At 45.5% G+C, this 20,711-nt stretch overlaps 1 protein-coding gene across 4 annotated transcripts in view; it reads right to left on the bottom strand.

The window, feature by feature from the left end:
* Positions 1-20,711, bottom strand: part of SLC6A9 (solute carrier family 6 member 9) — a 602,921-nt gene that overhangs the window by 292,169 nt on the left and 290,041 nt on the right. Inside the window, exon 1 of one of the 4 annotated variants that reach the window (XM_086952323.1) lies at positions 17,045-17,130. The exons of the other annotated variants lie outside the window; for them this stretch is intronic. Within the exon in view, the coding sequence (XP_086808449.1) occupies positions 17,045-17,086 (42 nt within the window). The 5' untranslated portion in view covers positions 17,087-17,130. Of the gene's footprint in view, positions 1-17,044; positions 17,131-20,711 lie in introns of those variants that run through there. 4 annotated transcript variants of the gene reach the window in all.

Genomic DNA, 20,711 nt, shown 5'->3' with positions numbered 1-20,711 from the left:
CACGCCCCTCCGTCAGGGGCACCTTTGTCTCCAGTCTGTCTTTTCTCTAACCATGGGATCACCGTCCCTCACTTCACTGTTTTCAAGTTTCACAGAAGTTTCTGGAGTCTCCATACAAGATCTGTCTTCAACGGGTGATTAGTGGTTAAAATACTTGTGCATGGGGACATTTGGTGCTATAGAATAAAGTGCAGTGAGGTTGGAAGCCATCACACCATCCAACAAAAAATGATGCTCGATCCACGCCAGAAGGATGTAAGACCGAGTCAGCCCTGCCAGAACCTAACACCAGAGGCTCTAAGCAGCAAACAGTTGCCCAACAAGTACTTCACTGGTATTAGCATCCTACAAGAAGTAGTGTTTACAGGAGTCTACTTAAGTGCTGTTAATAACAAGAATACCATCTAATAGAAATATGTAATATTAGTAACTGTAACAACAACGACAATAAGAATAGAGCATTATAATTATTAACTAATTTTATTATCTCAATTAGCAGTTTTTTGTTTACTAGGGTGTTCATTATTCGTTTTATTTAGGTACCACGCCTTTAATATTAGTGACAGCATTAAAATGCACAACACAAATCCTAAAACCTCCACTTGCGTGAATAATAAATGAGATTATTAGCCAACACATTGACTTATTCAACCTCAGAGGGATGAAAAGCGTAGTCAGTCCTGCCATGATTCAAGACGATGCCAAGCGGTGCACATAACTCATTGAACTGTTTTGCAGTTAATCGTTCACTAACACGCCAATTAAAAAAAGCTCTTTCGAGTTTAGGAGATGTGGTTTAGTGCCCGACAAATTACTGCCACTGCCCCGCCCCTCCCTGCCACCCAGAGACATCGCACTGTCGGGAAACCTCGGAAAGTCTAGGCCGAGCAGCCGCTACATGCCAGGCTGGTGTGGGGTTCAGCATGCATCTGACGTCCCAAACTTCAGATAATGCCTTACTATCAAAACTGCATCAATTCAGGGAGCATTTGTGTAAAGTTTGAAAAGTACACCTGGAAAAAAAGTATTAAATTAATAAAATCTTATTTTTTGCAGCATTCAATGCAAGGTCTAACACAATCAGGTTGCGCTACTGGGCACATAAACAACTGGTTTACTTTGAATTTACATCTGCATTTCATATTGGGTCACGTGGTAAACGACTAAGAAAATATTAACTATCGAGTAACTAAAAATAACGATACTCGGTAGGGAGACTGTGGCTGCTGAAAACATAATCACCAGTCATAATGGAAGGGCAAACGCCGTCAGACTTGGATAAAATTAAATGTGTGGGTTAAAAAATGTGTATGGGAGAAACTGTCCTTTACAGATCTACTGGCATTCTTAAACTGGATGCAATAATAACTGTGCACCATTGCTTAGAGTGCAGGGCGATAATGGGTGTTAATTGCCTTCTCTAGCATTAAGGGTCAAGGGTGAATCATGTGGCCCAAGGCAACTAAGAGTTTTTAATACCATTATCATAGGGATATAAGATGATCAGCATCGTTGGGATTCAAGCATGAAGCATTCTGTGCTCTGCAGTGGGTAACTTATTCCACTGAGCTATCTCACCATGTCCTACCATAACTGCTTCAAAATCAGCTGCAGAAACAACATGACACTACATTAGGAGGGCAGCATCACGACGCCATATAACAATTTCAAATAGATGCACAGATGGGAACATACAGGCAGCGTTTTTGCGGTCAAGCGAAAGAGGAGGTTGTAAAAGTGTAAATAAAATGAAGACATTTGAACAGCTAATGTGATTAAGCAAATACATAAACAAATAAATAAAAAAAGAACCAATGAGGCCATCCCATACATGCCCTTCCAGAAACTGTGGATATTCGTTAAGCTATTTTAGATTTTTTAACGAAGAAAATTCCCTACGAAGGTGGTTAACTCTACTTTGGAGGGCTCCTCAAAACATGGCTCCTCTATACCAAATAAACAAAGTGAGTGCATCTAACTTTTTTTCATGAAATTTGGGGTCTATTGGATGGGGACGGTGGAGATACATCAATTTCTGATGAAGCATGTCAACCTTAATTATTACGTCACAAAAGGCATCCCTTTAACCCCTTCGCTGCAGGAGTTATTCCCCCGCTGTGCTTGGGGAGGAGGGGGGGGCCGCGCATAGCGCCCGCATGCTCATAACGAGCTGAGCTTGTCATGAGCTACAGTGCTCCTGTGCTCATGACTAGCTCAGCTCATCACAGGTGCATTGGCTCCGTGGAACGTTCAACACAGCGGGGGATTTATCCCCACTTGTGAGTTTTCCACGGGCCATGACGAGCTCAGCTCAGCTCATCTCGGCTCGTCATGAGCACCGGAGCACCGTGGCTCATGACGATCTGAGCTCGTCATGAGCATGGAAGAGGTTAATATATCAATCTGAACACACACATCTTCAAATTTTTGTCCTGCTGCTCAATTGTGACCTAATCTGGCCGCAAACGTTGGCCACATCATTTTGAGGGAACACTTGGTTCAGACTGATGAGCAAGAATTAAAGTTGGAGAACCATCCAAAGAGCGTTTGTAAATGGAACGAAGAGCGACTCTCAAGGAAGGGTTATACATGTATACAGAGATATGCACTCCATACACATTTATTGTATGCCTGGAGGTATCAAACCCCATCGGAAGGTTTTTAATCTGCAAGGTAATTAAACCCCGGCAACCAAAGGAAAAAGTGTATGCTACAATTTCATTGAAGAGTTCTAGTGATAGTTATAAACCTCAAGGCTGAAGGCAAAACTGTTTGTAATCAGGTCACCTCAACCTCAAGATAGCAATATATAAGGAATGAAGCACCTGTTCCATACATTATAAAGATATTGCAAGTCACCCAGGAGTGCATGATCATACAGAGGAAAAAGTGTTAATTCCTTGATAGGGTCACGGAAATCATAGTTGACTGGGAATATCCTTTAACCTATGTCAAAGGGTATTTTATTCTGCAATAAAACTTGGTCACAGTATTGCCTTTCCCAAAAAACACCTAAATCCTTAGTGTCTTATTCTTTCAAAGAAAGTGATGGAATGTTTCCAGACTTGAAGAATAAAAGTAAAATCTGTAGTTTAAACTTAAACACATCAAAAAGCAGTTAGAAACTTTCTGTGAAAAGATATTAGAACCAGTTTAACGTAAATCAGATCAAAGAAATTCAGTATCTCAGAATATGTAGAAACACTCACAGATTCTATCTTTCCTGTAGTGACCTAAGTTGTGTAAAAAACACTTTTGCCATAAATATCTCCTTTCTTCTGATCATTGTTTGTTTTAGAAAAACAGATCAGGAGAAATAAAAGCCTGGTCCTATTTTTGTGGTTTAAACTGCAGCTATAATAATGCTCCATGACTTGCCTTTCACCTTGACAGCTGGATGTGGATGTCACCTCTCAGCTGTAATAATTAATTGCAACTGAGTATCCATGTCAATTTCTTATTAGGTGGCTAGATACATCACATCTCAGCTGTAATAAGGAAATTAGAGACTGGCTTTCACACAGGAATAGTAGTCTTCCATGTATTCTAATGAACCAACTACCCAGAGAGCAACCGCTTCAAACAGAGGGGATGGAGTTATTAAAACCAAATGCTGCAATGGTTTCCCCTTAGTTCCATATTAAAACAATCCCACATATTCCACCCACATGAAACAAATAATACACATTCAAATGAGCAAAAATAGTGAATGAAATTACCAAATGTCTAGAAAATAATAATTCTAATCAAATTAAAAACACATATTACATGGATTAAATTGACACACATAAATGTTTAAAGAAAGAGAACCTATATCCTAAATCAAATCAATATGTCTTTAGGTCCATATATCTCCATATCTATCACAGGGCATTAATGAATTTCATCAATTGTAGGTAAATGGGCAGTGTGTGTGGTTTGTAACACAATTACTTGTGGACGCGTTTCGGCGAAAGGAAAATTTAATTTATACCTTCTTCAGGACCTGAACAATTTGTTCTTTTCCATAAAGATTATACTTCGTTTTTTTAAAACAGCTCTACTTAATCCAGTAATATTCTCAATTGTTGTTTGCCGAAATACAGGCAGGATAAGGACCACAGCACTAAGCAGTAAAGACCACGGGTCCAGTATCATCTCCGGACCTCACAATCCACTCCAATATCTATGTTATATTGTTTTCAGCAGGATAATTGTCACTGGTGTGGTCCCTTTAAACAGGTAAAACGAGACAACTCTATTGGTTTGTGTCTAAATCCACTTGTAATCTAAAAATTCACTGTCAGGGGGACCCCTTCAGCAATATAGGAACAGCAGCACTCCCAGAATACAAGCAACCTATTCTCCAGGCATATGGCCTAAATTTGTGTCCGTCCTCGCAGAGTATCTGGGTGGCTATCGACTCGTGTGTGGAATATTTGGGTTTGTTTTTAATAGGAAACTAATAACGAAATAATTGCAGCTTTTGGTAACATGTATCATAGGACAGTAATACAAGATCAGCAAAGATTTCTGGTGATACGATGAACCACAAAGTTGACTATAGAATGCCTTGCAAAAGTCAACAGAATCCAGAAATGGTAATAGAGGGCCATGATAATGACCACATGGAGATATGCTTTACAAATGGGAAAGAAAGTACCAAAGTTATTTAAATTGATGGTGAACTGTAATTAAGTATATAACATTGTGATATCTAGCTTGCTATTTATCTAAACTCTCTCTTTCTCGTGGAAATATAGCTGAGTAACTTCTTTCTTGTATCTCTATCTATGTATAACTATATAACTGCATATAGATGAGGAAATACACACAAAACATTATGTATACTTACATTACAAAAAATCACGAATCTACTGCATCATCCCAAAAGTATTTCTGGAAATCCATCAATCAAGACACCCCTGGTGACATCACCAGCATCATCCACGCACCAGAGACCTACCCATCACCACCCCATCAATACTGCCAAAGTCTCTAACATTTGACGGCCCCTTGGGTAGCCACTGCAGGTGAAGAGGGTGTAAACAACACATAAAAAAAGTCTAGCTCTGATTGCTTACTCGCTCTGTCTACCATTCAGTAGTGGTGCACACAGATGGTGTTGCATTGCTCCAAATCACAAAGTCCCAAGTAAGCAACCATGGCAGGAACTCCCAAACTGGCTTACATGCACCAGAAGGTGCTTCCGCCAACCAACTCACTTAAGTGTGTGCTACAGTGCCAACATCCCAAAACCTTCTGACCACCTGACAAATTAACTGGGGTAGAGGAGGCGACTAATCCCTCCCTGCAAAAAACAAAGCATCCAAACCCTCATTCAGTTGGTTCCAGAACCTCGGATTACGACTAAAGAGGGGACACCAAAAACAAATGAAACAAAACAAGTTTGAAAAAAGCCCTACCATGCATAATCCCATCGCTTGCTGTTGGCACCACGGTCGCAGGCGGTGCGAGCTTCTCTCCCAGTAAAGTGCCCACCTCGACGACACAGACCCAGGATATCGCTTGCTTTCTTCCTCACTCGTTATTTTTTCCTCTAGTGGGGAGCGCTGGGGGGCGGGCTAGCTGCTGTTAGCCCTTTCCCAGTTCGGTAATTGGTCTCCTATTGTAGGAAGAAGTTGTGGTGCTTTTCACAGGAGCAGGGGGTGAAAAAAACAGGCCTAGCGCTCCTTGGCCGTCAATATAAATGTGAAAATGGACAACACCCCATTGGGAACATGGTTCCTCCTTCTTTTCAACCAGTTTCCCATTTCCCCCCCTTTTTTCCTTTTTACAGCTTGTCGACCTGTCAAGCGACGAAAACTTATTGGGACCAGGCTACCGGGCGCCTGAGAACGAGGGATGTGCGCAGTCCCAAGTTCATTCACATTTTCATTCTCCCGCACCCCCACCCAGGCCACCCTTTCAAAGAAAAGTGCATTGAACCCCTCCTTCCCTCCCCCCACCCAGAGCCTCCCATGCCACCTCGTCGGCGCACACACACAAGGCCCAAGCCACCAACCCCACAAGGGGACTTCTGACCCCGCCACCCGGGTGCCACAACTACCCGGGAAGCAGGCGAAATATTTAGCGTCGAGGAGCAGGGATGAATGAAAGGCGGCGCGAGGGCGCACGTGCGCGGATTGAGAACGAGGCGGCCCTCCTCGCGCGCCCCTCCCCGCGCGCCCACAGCGCAGCCTCTCTCCCTCCCTCGCAGCCCCTTCGAGGGAAATATCTAGGGGGACCAGGCGTCCCCGTTTTGCTAGGACGGTCCCAGTTTTTAACCAGCTGTCCCAGCAAATTTCAAGAAATGTTAACTCATGTCCCGGTTTTGAAAGAGGGGCGACTGAAAACGGTGGAAGGTGTTTTTTATCTTTTACAAAGCGGGGATAGTTAGCAGTTGTTTCAAGAAAGCAATTTAGTTAACAGGCAAGCTACTGGGTTTAAAAATTGCATTGTTTGTATGTTCTGACTGCCTGTTCTGTAATTCTCTGCAGAGGAGCGCTCTCATCGCTTGAAGTAAAATTGTAGTCCTCCTTCTATTTTTGGGAAATGTCCCAGTTTTTTACTTTAAAATTCTGGTCACCCTAGAAATATCGAAAGTGTATGTTGGCCCATAAGACTGGGAATGCCCGCTCCCTCTCCACCCCCTCCTCCCGCCACCCCAACCCCGATTGAATAATCGCTCTGGTGAAACAATAATGCGGCACTGAGCAACACAATTCCACTGGCTCGCTGTATGGTCTCCCCGGGAGAGCCGCACAATGGTTCCTTGATGCATCGGGAAGTTGGTCAGGGCTCTTGTTGGGGGTTCCGTCTTTTCTGCCCCCCCTTTTCGCGTTCTCAACATCCGCTGCTTCTCACAAGCTCGGCCTCTTCCGCTGATATAATAATTACAGTGGCTATTTATCCCTAGGGTCATCACAAACCGAATGGTCTGCTAATCAAGAAAGAGTTGGTGTTATAGCCCATCTCAATAACACTAAAACCACCGACCTCAGAAACATGAAAGCAGTGGGTTGACACTGCAGTGATTTTAGCATCTAATGTGTGGATGAGCTCTGTAGCAGCGACATTCACTTGGGTGCCAATTTTTTCATCACCTTCTAGCTCTCTCTGCCTCGGATGAGCATCGCTGCCTCGAAGTGTCCAAACAGCGACATAAGAGCACTAGAAAAATCTTAAACCAAGCATAATTGCAAAATCATATGGGGCAGATTTATGTAGATCGAATTGGATAAAAGTGGTAGTAATTTGCGCCCCAAGTTTTTGTGAATGCGATGGTACTTTGTAAACCAACCTATTTTCTAATAAAGCAATTCACAAAATACTGAATCTCAGTATGTAGAAATTCGACCTACCTCATGAATATGGATAAGTTAGGTCACAAATTGTAACTCCCTATGATTCGATGCCGCAGATCACCATGTCTGAATGCCTTTAAATAAAGTATTCTTTTTTATTTTATTTTTAAATGCACCCCATTTTCTTTAAAGGAGAACAGTATGCATTTCCCAAAAAGAAAAAAGTTTGTAAACTCGTGGTCCTCAAAGCATAACCCCCAACTAAATGTCAGATACCACTATTCTCACAGAAACTAACCCCCATACCCAGAAACTGTACAAGAGTTGGAACTCCTTATGGCCCTAACAAACATGAAACAACAGACAAACAGTTAATTACTTTTGTCCATATCCTACCAGGTCAACACACTGAGGGACATATATACTGCTGTTCCTCATTGCCCAGATGATGATCAGCCCTATTTATGCACACTTTTATTCTGACTCCTCATACCCAAGCCTCCCACCTTCTCAAACACACACAACCAGTGCAGGCCTAAATTTACTTTCACCGTGCAGACTAGGCCAGATACGACAAGCACTCATCTACCTGACAGACACGGTTATCGATGGCCAGCAGCCGGCTAGTCAAATAGCTTGCTAAGGACCCTCAAACTGGCCCATCCAATCTCCGCAAGCCCCCCCAGCCCATGCAGATTCTTGAGCTGTGTCAGTGCCCAGACTGTTTCCCATTGCAGGGTCTCTTAGGACCCGATTAGTACTTTGGCGGTGTGGGATCGGGACTGCCACGCCATGCCCCATTCCTATACCGTAAACCAGTGTGTGCACCGCCTGCCATATTACAACTTTTACAGTCACTGGTGGGGGATTCTTTGCCGGTCCCATGAAGTAGGACTAGCAATGGGAACATCCATCAAAGGCACTAACTGCATGGCTGGACTGGTGCAGTCCATGCAGTGCAGGTATTGGGGTGCATGCACACAGGGGGCACAATATGTGCCCCTTGCATGCACCCCATGACCCTGACGCACAAGGGGGGCCTGTAGGGCCCATTTGTTTCCTTTCTGTCACGTTTTCATGGAGTAGGAACCACCATGAATACCTTGGTGAAGAGGAAACTCGTAATATTAGTGGCGGGACCTGATAGTCCACCCCCAGACATGTTGCAGCCTGAAGACCGACTTACCACTGGTGGTTGCTGCAGAGAATGGCTTCCAACTGCCCTAGGTGTAATAGGGCGGTCGGCCCACTGGCACTGTGGTGGCAGGACCACCACGCCACTATGAGACTCATAATCAGGCCCTTAGTGTTCGTCAAGAGGGGCCATGGGCACATATTATAATCATAACTACTGTCAGGATAAAAAGGAAATCCTAAGTCCAGGGCTGATACGGAGAGCTTTTCTGTTATCTTCCCAAATCCACAACATCAAAGTCCTAGATAGAGAAGCCTTTAAAGCTATCTTCCACAAAGTTAAAATGACCAAATAGAACAACACGTCATGTCCTACAGTCAACAATAAGACATTACTTTTTCCCAGTAAATGTTCTTTGGAATAAACAGAGGCAAATCACTATTACATCAGAGTCCAAGCAACTAAAATATGACAACAGTATAATACACAACCCATCAACATAAAACTGCAAACAGGTGCCTCCACCCACTCCCCACCACTGCCCAAAAAGAAGCCTTTGAATTACCTTGTCAGCAGACTCCTGTTCGGCCATTCTGCTTCTTGACATCTAATCAGCAGCCAAAGAATTCTAGCTGAAGTACCAAAACAACTTCAAACACAAACCCATGAGGATACCGTCCCACACATACAAACGAGGCCTATCAATACGGTCTCCACCCAGATACCGCATGTGGGCACTCGTGACCTAACATCACTAACCGAATGCCACATATCATGGCTAACCAAAACTTGATTTGAGAAAATCTGATTACCATCCTCAATGAACTCCTTCCAATGAAAGTCAAAATCGTTCACATAGAGAGGCCAGGACAGGGAAAGTGCAACCCCTGGCACAAAACGTAGAGTGAATATGGAAAGAATGACCATATATCTCAGTATTTGTCATTCAAGTGCACGGCCACTAACTGTACCAGCAACCTGAAGTGCTTAATCATCCTTTCAGTGTCCACCAGGAAACATTACTAGAGTGGGTACTGCACCTACAGAACAAAGCCAAGATAATCATGCGTATAGGAGACATCAACCCGACTCTAAGCTTATGGTGTTATTTTACCTCCTAAGCAAAACCAAAGGGGATGATGGACGCAGTGTTGAACATTGCAAGCACTCACCCTAGTCAACTGATCTGGACTTAATCCATCATCATTCTTTAGCTCACTCCGCCAACCCAGTTCAGACATGGCCATATGCAAATCAGACTGACCCTGTGCCACATGGGAATAGTCCAGCCCGAACTGCCAAGCCATGTCTTCCCTGGACCGGAAACAAACATCCTGGGACCGGTTTCTGGCTATAAGCCGTCATCAGCCAGGCTAGCTTGAATCCAGTGGCAAATTGAGCAAGGGACCCACGTCTGGGCATACCCTGCCAACTTAGGGCCAACAAAGCAAAACCAAAGGGGATGATGGACAGAGTGTTGAACATTGCAAGCACTCACCCTCCTGCAATTTTAGTTTGCCAATAAGGTGAGATCAGCAATTTTCACTATTGGTGTGTGGCTGGTTGCCCACCCACTCACCAGCAATGCTCATTATATCTGGTGTTACAGCACACCGGCAAGTTGCAAGTGTGCCAGCGGCAAGCCCCTCTGTGGCCGTTCACACCCGGTCCGCGCTAAGGGCCATGGCCTATTCGCATCTGACCTAAGCCTCTGATTCCCTACTGTTCAGACATCCTAACAAATCTCAGAAATAAAAGTAAGTGTGCTTTCTCTTTTTATAATCTGCAGTCCGATGGCTCCTTCTCATGTATGGAATGCAAACAAAGTTTTCACTTTTTTGCTGGAAAAAAACACCCTTCGACTGCCTTTTAAGTGTTACCATCTTAATGTCTGATTCCTACCTTAACACCACTTTGAATTACATGTTTTTTTATTACTTATTGCAATCCTGACATACTGCCTATTACAGAAAAATGGCTTAAGGAGACCTCCTTATACTTTATTACTCCAGCATTGCCCAATGAGTACAACATATTTTGATTTAACTGCCACCTTCGACAGGGAGGTGATATTGCGATCATATGTTGCACCATTTTCACCTGTTTGGTCAATCCTAGCCCACCTGCCTCTGGAGGCTGGAGACCACTTACTCAATTAACTTAAATCCCTCCGGAAATCGTTCAATTGCTATTCTCTATCTCCCGTCTGGGCCTGCAGCAAATTTTATAAGTAACATCAGTGACATTTTGGCCCCCTATACAATTAGACACATCAACGTCTTTGTAATAGCGGACTCGAACATACACATGGACAACCTCTCACAACCACTTCCAGCACATTTCAAGGATACCATTGATGCATTAAACCTTTCTCAACTCAAAAATCAAGACTCTCACAGAGGTAGGGTCAAACCCTAAACCTAGTCCTAGTAGTACACAGTGTGACTAGCATGTGACCAGGGTGATGCCACAACACACTTGACCCAACATGGTCATGTGACCTACCCCCGGAAGTGTCATCTCTTCCGGGGAGGAGCCCGGGAGTCCCGGTAACAGAAATTACGTCACTTCTGGGGCGGGACATCTGTCACTATTTGCTTGATAAGAAAGGTATCCCCGTGTACTACTAGTCTTTATCAACACCTTTTCTATGCAATCTCCTTGTCCAATTGAGTTCACTTGGTACAATTACGTGGGGATCCCTTTTACCTTCCAATAGGTTACCCCCCAGTGCAGTCCCCAAAACCCCTTATTTCAAGATTTCCTAAATCCTGGAGTAGATTCACTGTGGAGGAACAATATGCTTCTCATTTGATCCTTCTTCTCCCTACCAGAAAATATCTCCAAAGCTGCACACAACTCTAAGAACTGGAATTCCCTACTCTGGAGAAAACAGCCCCAATATAAATCCATTTTCAGCAATATGCTCACCATGGTTAAATGATAAACTTAAACCTGGAAAAGTGGTAATGCAAACATCTAGAACATCAGTGGTGTCAAAACAATGACCCCCCTGCTAAGTTGACATATAAATCAGCTCTTATATACTACTTCAAATTAGTCAGGCACACATGCCCAGCCTACTTCATAAATACTAAATTCATCAGGGATAGCACCTTCAAGCTATAACTGCAGTGGTTAATTCCTTCTTGCAACAACAGACCTGTAAATAAAGGGATAACCCTTCGCAGGAACTTTGCAGTAATGTGGTCTTTTTTTCCACAATTAAATTGCCTCACTTTATGATAGCTTTTTGGTCAATCCACCCCTCATTTGAGGACTCCAGATGTCCACCTAACTCTTTGCTTAAGGGTCTCAATGTATCTCACATTCCTCGATTTCAGAGGAGATATCATCCGGAGCTAACTTGGCACGTGCAAGTCTCACTCACCACCGGCACCAAAAAGGTATAGATGCAATAGCCCCAACCCTCACACAACTTCAGAACCTATTGATCGCTGTGTCACAAGTGCTGCTGTAGAACTGTACTGGTCTGGATTGTGACTTGAAGGTCTAAAGTCTAAAAAGAGGGTGAGGACAAACCTGCTTGATATATCCGACCTGCGCTCCATCACTGTCAGCATCAAAATGTACCTTGGTCCCTCGCTATCACGACCATTGACTATCGTTGCCACATTATGCTGCTTTTCGCTATTTCTACTTACAACTTTACAAAGTCATATCTCTGTTTCTCCATTTTTTGCCATTTTGCTGTCATTTTGTTTATTACATTTTACTCTGTTTTACAAAAAAAATATGTTTTGGTACTGCATACTTTACACATTGCCCTAAGTTAAGCTGGTCTGCTCTATGCTTTAGCTACCAAGGGGTTGAGCTCATTAATTGAGGTAATTTGAGTTGAGTTAATTTAGTGAACTTGAGGGTTCACCCTGACCTGGGTTATGATTATTCCTGGAGGTTGGTAGTCAGCCTCTCAAAATGTGATCCAATTTCTTACAATGTCACTGATATACAACTGATTAAGTTTTTTTAGGATAGGAACACTGAATAGCAACTTAACTTTAAAAATTGTCTAGCAGAATAAATTAGATCATTTCTGACAAGAATGAGATGCTACTTTTTGGACAATCAATCCACCAGGACATGGTCCTCTGATTGATGGCCGTACAAGGTAGGTACCACACTACCCCCAAAGTTCAACAACATCCTCTCCTTCTCAGCACAAACTGGGACAGTCTCAGGAACCAGATCTGCCCTGCTTAAAGCATATAAGAAAATAAGTTTACTCCTGCAGAAATATGCACAATTGTGGTAAATTTGTAGTCCATGCTCTGATTAGCTCCAGATTGGACTATAGTAAAGTCTTGCTCCTTGGCACCTCTAAAGGCATTAAGCATTGGCTCTAGGTGGCTCAGAATGTAGTTAGCCGACTCATCTTGAACAAACGTAGTCGTCTTGCTGCTGCTCCAGCCCTTAACCTCTTCGCTGCTGATGACGAGCTCAGCTCGTCATCAACTACGGTGGTCGTGTGCTGATGACGAGCTGAGCTCGTCATGTAACGCAGCTTTTTGAAATTTGCCACACACAGCGGGAAAAGCCGCCGCAGCGATGCGGTTAAATCGCTTCATTGGCATTGGGCAACCAAGAGAACTTGTTGTAAGACTCTTGTCCTTACCCACAGAGCAATTATGGGCATCAGCCTTAAATATCTCCATTAGCTATTAACATGGTACACACCACCCAGGACACGTAGACCAGGGGTCCAAAGACGCCTTTTAGTTCTTCACTTTCATAAAGATCAAATAGGAGGTCCTTCCTTGAAGTATGCAGCTCAAAACCTCTATTCTACTTTATTCTAATGTCATTGCAACTGCTTACATTCTTTGTAATCTGCTGTATGTGTTCCAGTGACCTCAATTGGTATGCACTTGATTACACATCCATTACACTCCAGCATTCTAAAGTTGTACATTAATTCAAATGTAGGACAGCAATTTGTTGCGGACTAATGGTACATAAAACCCAAAAATGGTGATGGGAGGAATCATTGCAATTTGTCTAACCACTTTTAAGCACTTGGGGTAGCATCCCAACCCATCTTTCATTTGCCTATGTCTTCTCAGTTTGCATCGTTCTTTTGCCCACAAAGTCATCTTTACACCCAGCCATATGCACGTCAGGCTTGAACGTGCTCAAATCGGAACAGACCAGCCCAAACTGCGAAGCCGGATCCTCCCGGAAGCAGAACACAAGCAACCCAGGACCAGTTTCGCCCTGATTGCAACTTCTGTGCCAGCCACATGGTGTGGCTTCTTGTGATAAAGTTCTTAACTCTGCTTAATAGAGTCCTTACTGCACCCCCTATCTCTTGCGTCGTCGCTGCCAGTCTTTCTCCATCCTCCTCTCTAGCCTTCACTACCCCCGTGTGACTCCATCATACAATACCCCGCTTTTATCCCTACCCGTCACTACCTCTCTGCCCTGCGTTTCCATCATGCAATCTCCTTCCTGTCTATCTCCATCGCTCTCTCCCTTCGCTCACTCTCCTCTCTGTGTGCCTGCATCATACAATGTCTGCAATGTCTCTCTCCCTCCATCACTCTGTCGCTCTATCACTCACTCTCATTCCTGTGTCTCCATCACACATTCTCTATCACACACTCTACTCTGCGTCTGTCTCCATTGTATAATACCCTCTTCGTCTCTCTTATCCCTCATTCTTTTTCACTCACCCTCTTCCCCGTGTCTCCATCGTATAATACACTCTTCGTCTCTCTTATCCCTCATTCTTTTTCACTCACTCTCCTCCCTGTGTCTCCATCGTATAATACACTCTTCGTCTCTCTTATCCCTCATTCTTTTTCACTCACTCTCCTCCCTGTGTCTCCATCGTATAATACACTCTTCGTCTCTCTTATCCCTCATTCTTTTTCACTCACTCTCCTCCCTGTGTCTCCATCGTATAATACACTCTTCGTCTCTCTTATCCCTCATTCTTTTTCACTCACTCTCCTCCCTGTGTCTCCATCGTATAATACACTCTTCGTATCTCTTATCCCTCATTCTTTTACACTCACTCTTCTCCCTGTGTCTCCATTGTATAATACCCTCTTCGTCTCTCTTATCCCTCATTCTTTTTCACTCACCCTCTTCCCCGTGTCTCCATCGTATAATACACTCTTCGTCTCTCTTATCCCTCATTCTTTTTCACTCACTCTCCTCCCTGTGTCTCCATCGTATAATACACTCTTCGTCTCTCTTATCCCTCATTCTTTTTCACTCACTCTCCTCCCTTTGTCTCCATCGTATAATACACTCTTCGTCTCTCTTATCCCTCATTCTTTTTCACTCACTCTCCTCCCTTTGTCTCCATCGTATAATACACTCTTCGTATCTCTTATCCCTCATTCTTTTACACTCACTCTTCTCCCTGTGTCTCCATCGTATAATACACTCTTCGTCTCTCTTATCCCTAATTCTTTTTCACTCACTCTCCTCCCCGTGTCTCTATCATATAATACACTCTTCGTATCTCTTATCCCTCATTCTTTTTCACTCACTCTTCTCCCTGTGTCTCCATCGTATAATACACTCTTCGTCTCTCTTATCCCTCATTCTTTTTCACTCACTCTCCTCCCCGTGTCTCTATCATATAATACACTCTTCGTATCTCTTATCCCTCATTCTTTTTCACTCACTCTTCTCCCTGTGTCTCCATCGTATAATACACTCTTCGTCTCGCTTATCACTCATTCTTTATCACTCACTCTCCTCCTGGTGTTTCAATCATATAATATCCTCTTTGTCTATCTCATCACTCATTTTTTATCACTCACTCTCCTGTGTGTGTCTCCAAAATACAATATTGCCTTTGTCTCTCTATTCATCACTTCCTCTCTATACCCCTCTCCTTCCTGTGTATCTCTAATCTCCTCTGTGTCTATCTCTATCACTTCCTCTCTATCACTCACTCTTCACCGGGTCTCCATCATATAACACCTCTTTGTCTCTCTCATCACTCATTCTTTATCCCTCACTCTCCTCCGTCTCCATCAGATGAACTTCTTTGATTCTCTCCATCACTTCCTTCCACTCTGTCACTCACTCTCTTCCCCGTTTCTTGATTTGTCATGTCCTTCTTCCTTTATCTCTCGGACTCTTTGCTTCCCTTCTCGACCCCACCAAGGTTTCTTCTCCATCACTCATGTCCACTCGTGTCCCCGTCATTCTCTTTCGCTCTTTGCTGCTGCCTCTCTGTTCAATCCTCCCTCTAGCCTGTCTCCTCCACCCCCTCTGTCCTTTCTGCAAGACTCTCTCCACTTTCTCGGCAGATCCTCCCCAAGTACCTATTTTAATTCTCTCTCTCCCGACCTCCTCTTACAGCGCTTCGTCTGGGGCACTAGGTGCTATATGAATACAATTACAAGGAGTTCTGTAATAGTGTCTCAGTGTCTCTCTCTCTCTCTCTCTCTCTCTCTCTCTCTCTCTCTATGTGTCTCTCTCTCTCTCTCTCTCTCTCTCTCTTTCTCTCTCTCTCTCTCTCGCTTTCTCTCTCTCTCTCTCGCTCTCTTTCCTCGTTTCTCCTTCCCTTCTCGTTCTACGTCCTTCGTGCTCTTTCGGGACGTCTCTTACCTTCCTTCTGCTCACCCTCCCCAGCCTGTCTCATTCCCCCTGACCTCCTCTCCCCTCTGACTTTCCCATCCTTTTCTTTCCCTCCTAGACTTCACCCCCGATCTGTCTCTGCTTCTTGTCTCCTCCATCCGGCTCTTTACAGGGCATGTCCATCCGCTCAACCACCCTGCAGCACCCTGCTCCTCCCCCCTCCCCCACCGCACTCCCTCTTTGCTCAGTCCTTACAGGTGTAGTTGGAAACTTTGTACAGCAGTGTTTCGAGGGCACGCAGTGGGGGTGGGGGCGGAGAGGGGGTGCTGAGGCAAAGCCCTCTCACAGATAAAGCGGGCCCATAATGTTTGGAGCTTAGACTGACAGGGCAACGGAGGGAGGGGTGTCACCTGGGGTAGTTAAGCTCATCCCCGACATTCCGTGTATATAGCGCCCAGAAGCCAATCAAACGCTTCTTGACACACACGAAGAGCCGGTAACCAGTTTGAGCATGCATTAATCTGGGGCGTAGACCAAGTTCTGAAGTAACTAAAGGCAGTCTCTAAGCGCTATAGAAAACGCCACTAATAAATATGGTAACGCGACGGGCACGAATTCTGAATAATAGACCGACAATGGAGTAAAAGAAACTTCCAGGACCGGACCAAAGCGCAAAGGAATGGAAAAGAACTGGGAGCGCCAACCACAGCCGAGAGGCTCATTAGTAAAACTCTGCCCAAGTCTGTCTGTGTGGTGGTTATTCAAGGAGCGGGTGGTGCCCGCTGCGCCCCTCCCACACTCACCACCCGCCCCTCACCCCCTTAACTTTCTCCTCGGTCAGCAGCCGCCAAGAAGCTGTAAGCCGCGCTTCTCGAGCCGCTAACTATAAAAACAAAACAAAACCCACGCGAGCTTCCGAAGGTACTGAATAACAACACCCCTGAGTGACTAATGCCCGAGGCGCATGGATGCTGCGGGCCATTATTAACTCTATAACACACGGTGCCGTGAAATGTCTTCACATGCTAGGGGGGAGGGGGGGGGGACGCCGGACACCCACCTGCCCCCTGAAGCAGGGCGCGTACTGCAGCGCCTGGGCCATCCTTCGAGGAGCTGGCAGCGGTCCTGGTCCCCTGTACACCTGGCGCGGACTCCAGGAGGAAGAGCGGCTCTCCGGCTCCGCCCCCTGCCTGACCTCGGCCCCCTCCCCCAGCCCCTCCGCACCGCACGCCCTCTGCCTCATTTGCTCTCCGCCCGCAGTCCCTCCTACAAAGCGCACATTACTCTCGCCTCATGGCCTCTGGCGGCGAGGTCTGCACCCTCGCCAGCCCCGGCCTCCTCAGTCCCTGTCCAGCTGACCTCTGCCCCCGCCGCCACGTCCACACTGGGAGCAGCGGGCGGTGGTCAGCCTGGCCTCGGTCCTCTCCATCCCAGCTCGCCCGCCTCCCTGGTCTTCATTTCTGCATCCATCTCTATCCCTCGGGCAAACTCCATCCACTCCGGGCCCGCTACCGCCTCCTTGCCGAGCCGCTCCCCCCCCCCCTATCCGGGGCACTCTCCTCCTGGGTAAGGGCGATGTTACACAGGCTCTTGCTCTTACACACATTTGGTGCATAGATCAGGGCTTTAAATGGACAGGTGCTGTCCGGTGCTGACTTGACTTCTTTCATTTGAAAGGGAGTCGCCGCACTTCTCTTCCCTGCTGCAGTGCATTTAATGGGAGAGCTCTCTCATCCCTGGTGCAGTAAATTTAACGGGAGAGTACCAGCACTTCTCATCTCTGCTGCTACACATTTAACTGGGGAATGCGCACTTTTCATCTCTGCTGCTACACATTTAACTGGGGAATGCGCACTTTTCATCTCTGCTGCTGTACATTTACTGGGATAGTACCAGCACTTCTCATCCCTGCTGCTGCATATTTAATTGTAGAGTGGCCGCACTTCTCATCCCTCCTGCTGTACATTTATTGGGAGCGGCCCGGCACTTCTCATTCCTGCTGCTGTACATTTATTGGGAGAGGCCGGGCACTTCTCATCCCTGCTTCTGCACATTTAACTGGGGAATGCGCACTTTTCATCTCTGCTGCTACACATTTAACTGGGGAGTGCGCACTTTTCATCCCTGCTGCTGTACATTTACCGGGAGAACTCTCTCATCCCTGGTGCAGTAAATTTAACAGGAGAGTACCAGCACTTCTCATCTCTGCTGCTACACATTTAACTGGGGAATGCGCACTTTTCATCTCTGCTGCTACACATTTAACTGGGGAGTGCGCACTTTTCATCTCTGCTGCTGTACATTTACTGGGATAGTACCAGCACTTCTCATCCCTGCTGCTGCATATTTAATTGTAGAGTGGCCGCACTTCTCATCCCTCCTGCTGTACATTTATTGGGAGAGGCCGGGCACTTCTCATCCCTGCTTCTGCACATTTAACTGGGGAATGCGCACTTTTCATCTCTGCTGCTACACATTTAACTGGGGAGTGCGCACTTTTCATCCCTGCTGCTGTACATTTACCGGGAGAACTCTCTCATCCCTGGTGCAGTAAATTTAACAGGAGAGTACCAGCACTTCTCATCTCTGCTGCTACACATTTAACTGGGGAATGCGCACTTTTCATCCCTGCTGCTACACATTTAACTGGGGAGTGCGCTTTTTTCATCCCTGCTGCTGTACATTTACCGGGAGAACTCTCTCATCCCTGGTGCAGTAAATTTAACAGGAGAGTACCAGCACTTCTCATCTCTGCTGCTACACATTTAACTGGGGAATGCGCACTTTTCATCTCTGCTGCTACACATTTAACTGGGGAGTGCGCTTTTTTCATCCCTGCTGCTGTACATTTACCGGGAGAACTCTCTCATCCCTGGTGCAGTAAATTTAACAGGAGAGTACCAGCACTTCTCATCTCTGCTGCTACACATTTAACTGGGGAATGCGCACTTTTCATCTCTGCTGCTACACATTTAACTGGGGAGTGCGCACTTTTCATCTCTGCTGCTGTACATTTACTGGGATAGTACCAGCACTTCTCATCCCTGCTGCTGCATATTTAATTGTAGAGTGGCCGCACTTCTCATCCCTCCTGCTGTACATTTATTGGGAGAGGCCGGGCACTTCTCATCCCTGCTTCTGCACATTTAACTGGGGAATGCGCACTTTTCATCTCTGCTGCTACACATTTAACTGGGGAGTGCGCACTTTTCATCCCTGCTGCTGTACATTTACCGGGAGAACTCTCTCATCCCTGGTGCAGTAAATTTAACAGGAGAGTACCAGCACTTCTCATCTCTGCTGCTACACATTTAACTGGGGAATGCGCACTTTTCATCTCTGCTGCTACACATTTAACTGGGGAGTGCGCACTTTTCATCCCTGCTGCTGTACATTTACCGGGAGAACTCTCTCATCCCTGGTGCAGTAAATTTAACAGGAGAGTACCAGCACTTCTCATCTCTGCTGCTACACATTTAACTGGGGAATGCGCACTTTTCATCCCTGCTGCTACACATTTAACTGGGGAGTGCGCTTTTTTCATCCCTGCTGCTGTACATTTACCGGGAGAACTCTCTCATCCCTGGTGCAGTAAATTTAACAGGAGAGTACCAGCACTTCTCATCTCTGCTGCTACACATTTAACTGGGGAATGCGCACTTTTCATCTCTGCTGCTACACATTTAACTGGGGAGTGCGCACTTTTCATCTCTGCTGCTGTACATTTACTGGGATAGTACCAGCACTTCTCATCCCTGCTGCTGCATATTTAATTGTAGAGTGGCCGCACTTCTCATCCCTCCTGCTGTACATTTATTGGGAGAGGCCGGGCACTTCTCATCCCTGCTTCTGCACATTTAACTGGGGAATGCGCACTTTTCATCTCTGCTGCTACACATTTAACTGGGGAGTGCGCACTTTTCATCCCTGCTGCTGTACATTTACTGGGATAGTACCAGCACTTCTCATCCCTGCTGCTGCATATTTAATGGGAGAGCACCGGCACTTCTCATTCCTGCTGCTGTACATTTACCGGGAGAGTACCAGCACTTCTCATTCCTGCTACTACACATTTAACTGTTGAGTGCGCACTTTTCATCTCTGCTGCTACACATTTAACTAGGGAGTACGCACTTTTCATTCCTGCTGCTGTACATTTACCGGGATAGTACCAGCACTTCCCTGCTGCAACATATTTGACGGGAGAGCACGCACTTTTCATCCCTGCTGCTACACATTTAATGGGAGAGTACTGACACTTCATCCCTGCTGCTGTACTTTTAACGGGAGAGTACCAGCACTTCTCATCCCTGCTGCTATACATTTAATGGGAGAGTCCGGGCACTTCTCATCCCTGCTTCTGCACATTTAATGGGAGAGCACCGGCACTTCTCATTCCTGCTGCTGAACATTTAATTGGAGCGGCCCGGCACTTCTCATCCCTGCTTCTGCACATTTAATGGGAGAGTACCAGCAATTCTCATCCCTGCTGCTGTACATTTAATGGGAGAGTACTGGCACTTCATCCCTGCTTATGCACATTTAATGGGAGAGTACCAGCACTTTTCATCCCTGCTGCTGCACATTTATTGGGAGAGTACTGGCACTTCATCCCTGCTTCTGCACATTTAATGGGAGTACCAGCACTTCTCATCCCTGCTGCTGTACATTTACCAGGAGAGTACCAGCACTTCTCATCCCTGCTACAACACATTTAACTGGAGAAT

This window comes from Lissotriton vulgaris, chromosome 1_1 (assembly GCF_964263255.1).
Source record: "Lissotriton vulgaris chromosome 1_1, aLisVul1.2, whole genome shotgun sequence".
In the NCBI taxonomy this organism is placed as follows: Eukaryota; Metazoa; Chordata; class Amphibia; order Caudata; family Salamandridae; genus Lissotriton; species Lissotriton vulgaris.
This window is presented reverse-complemented; position numbering and strand designations above follow the sequence as displayed.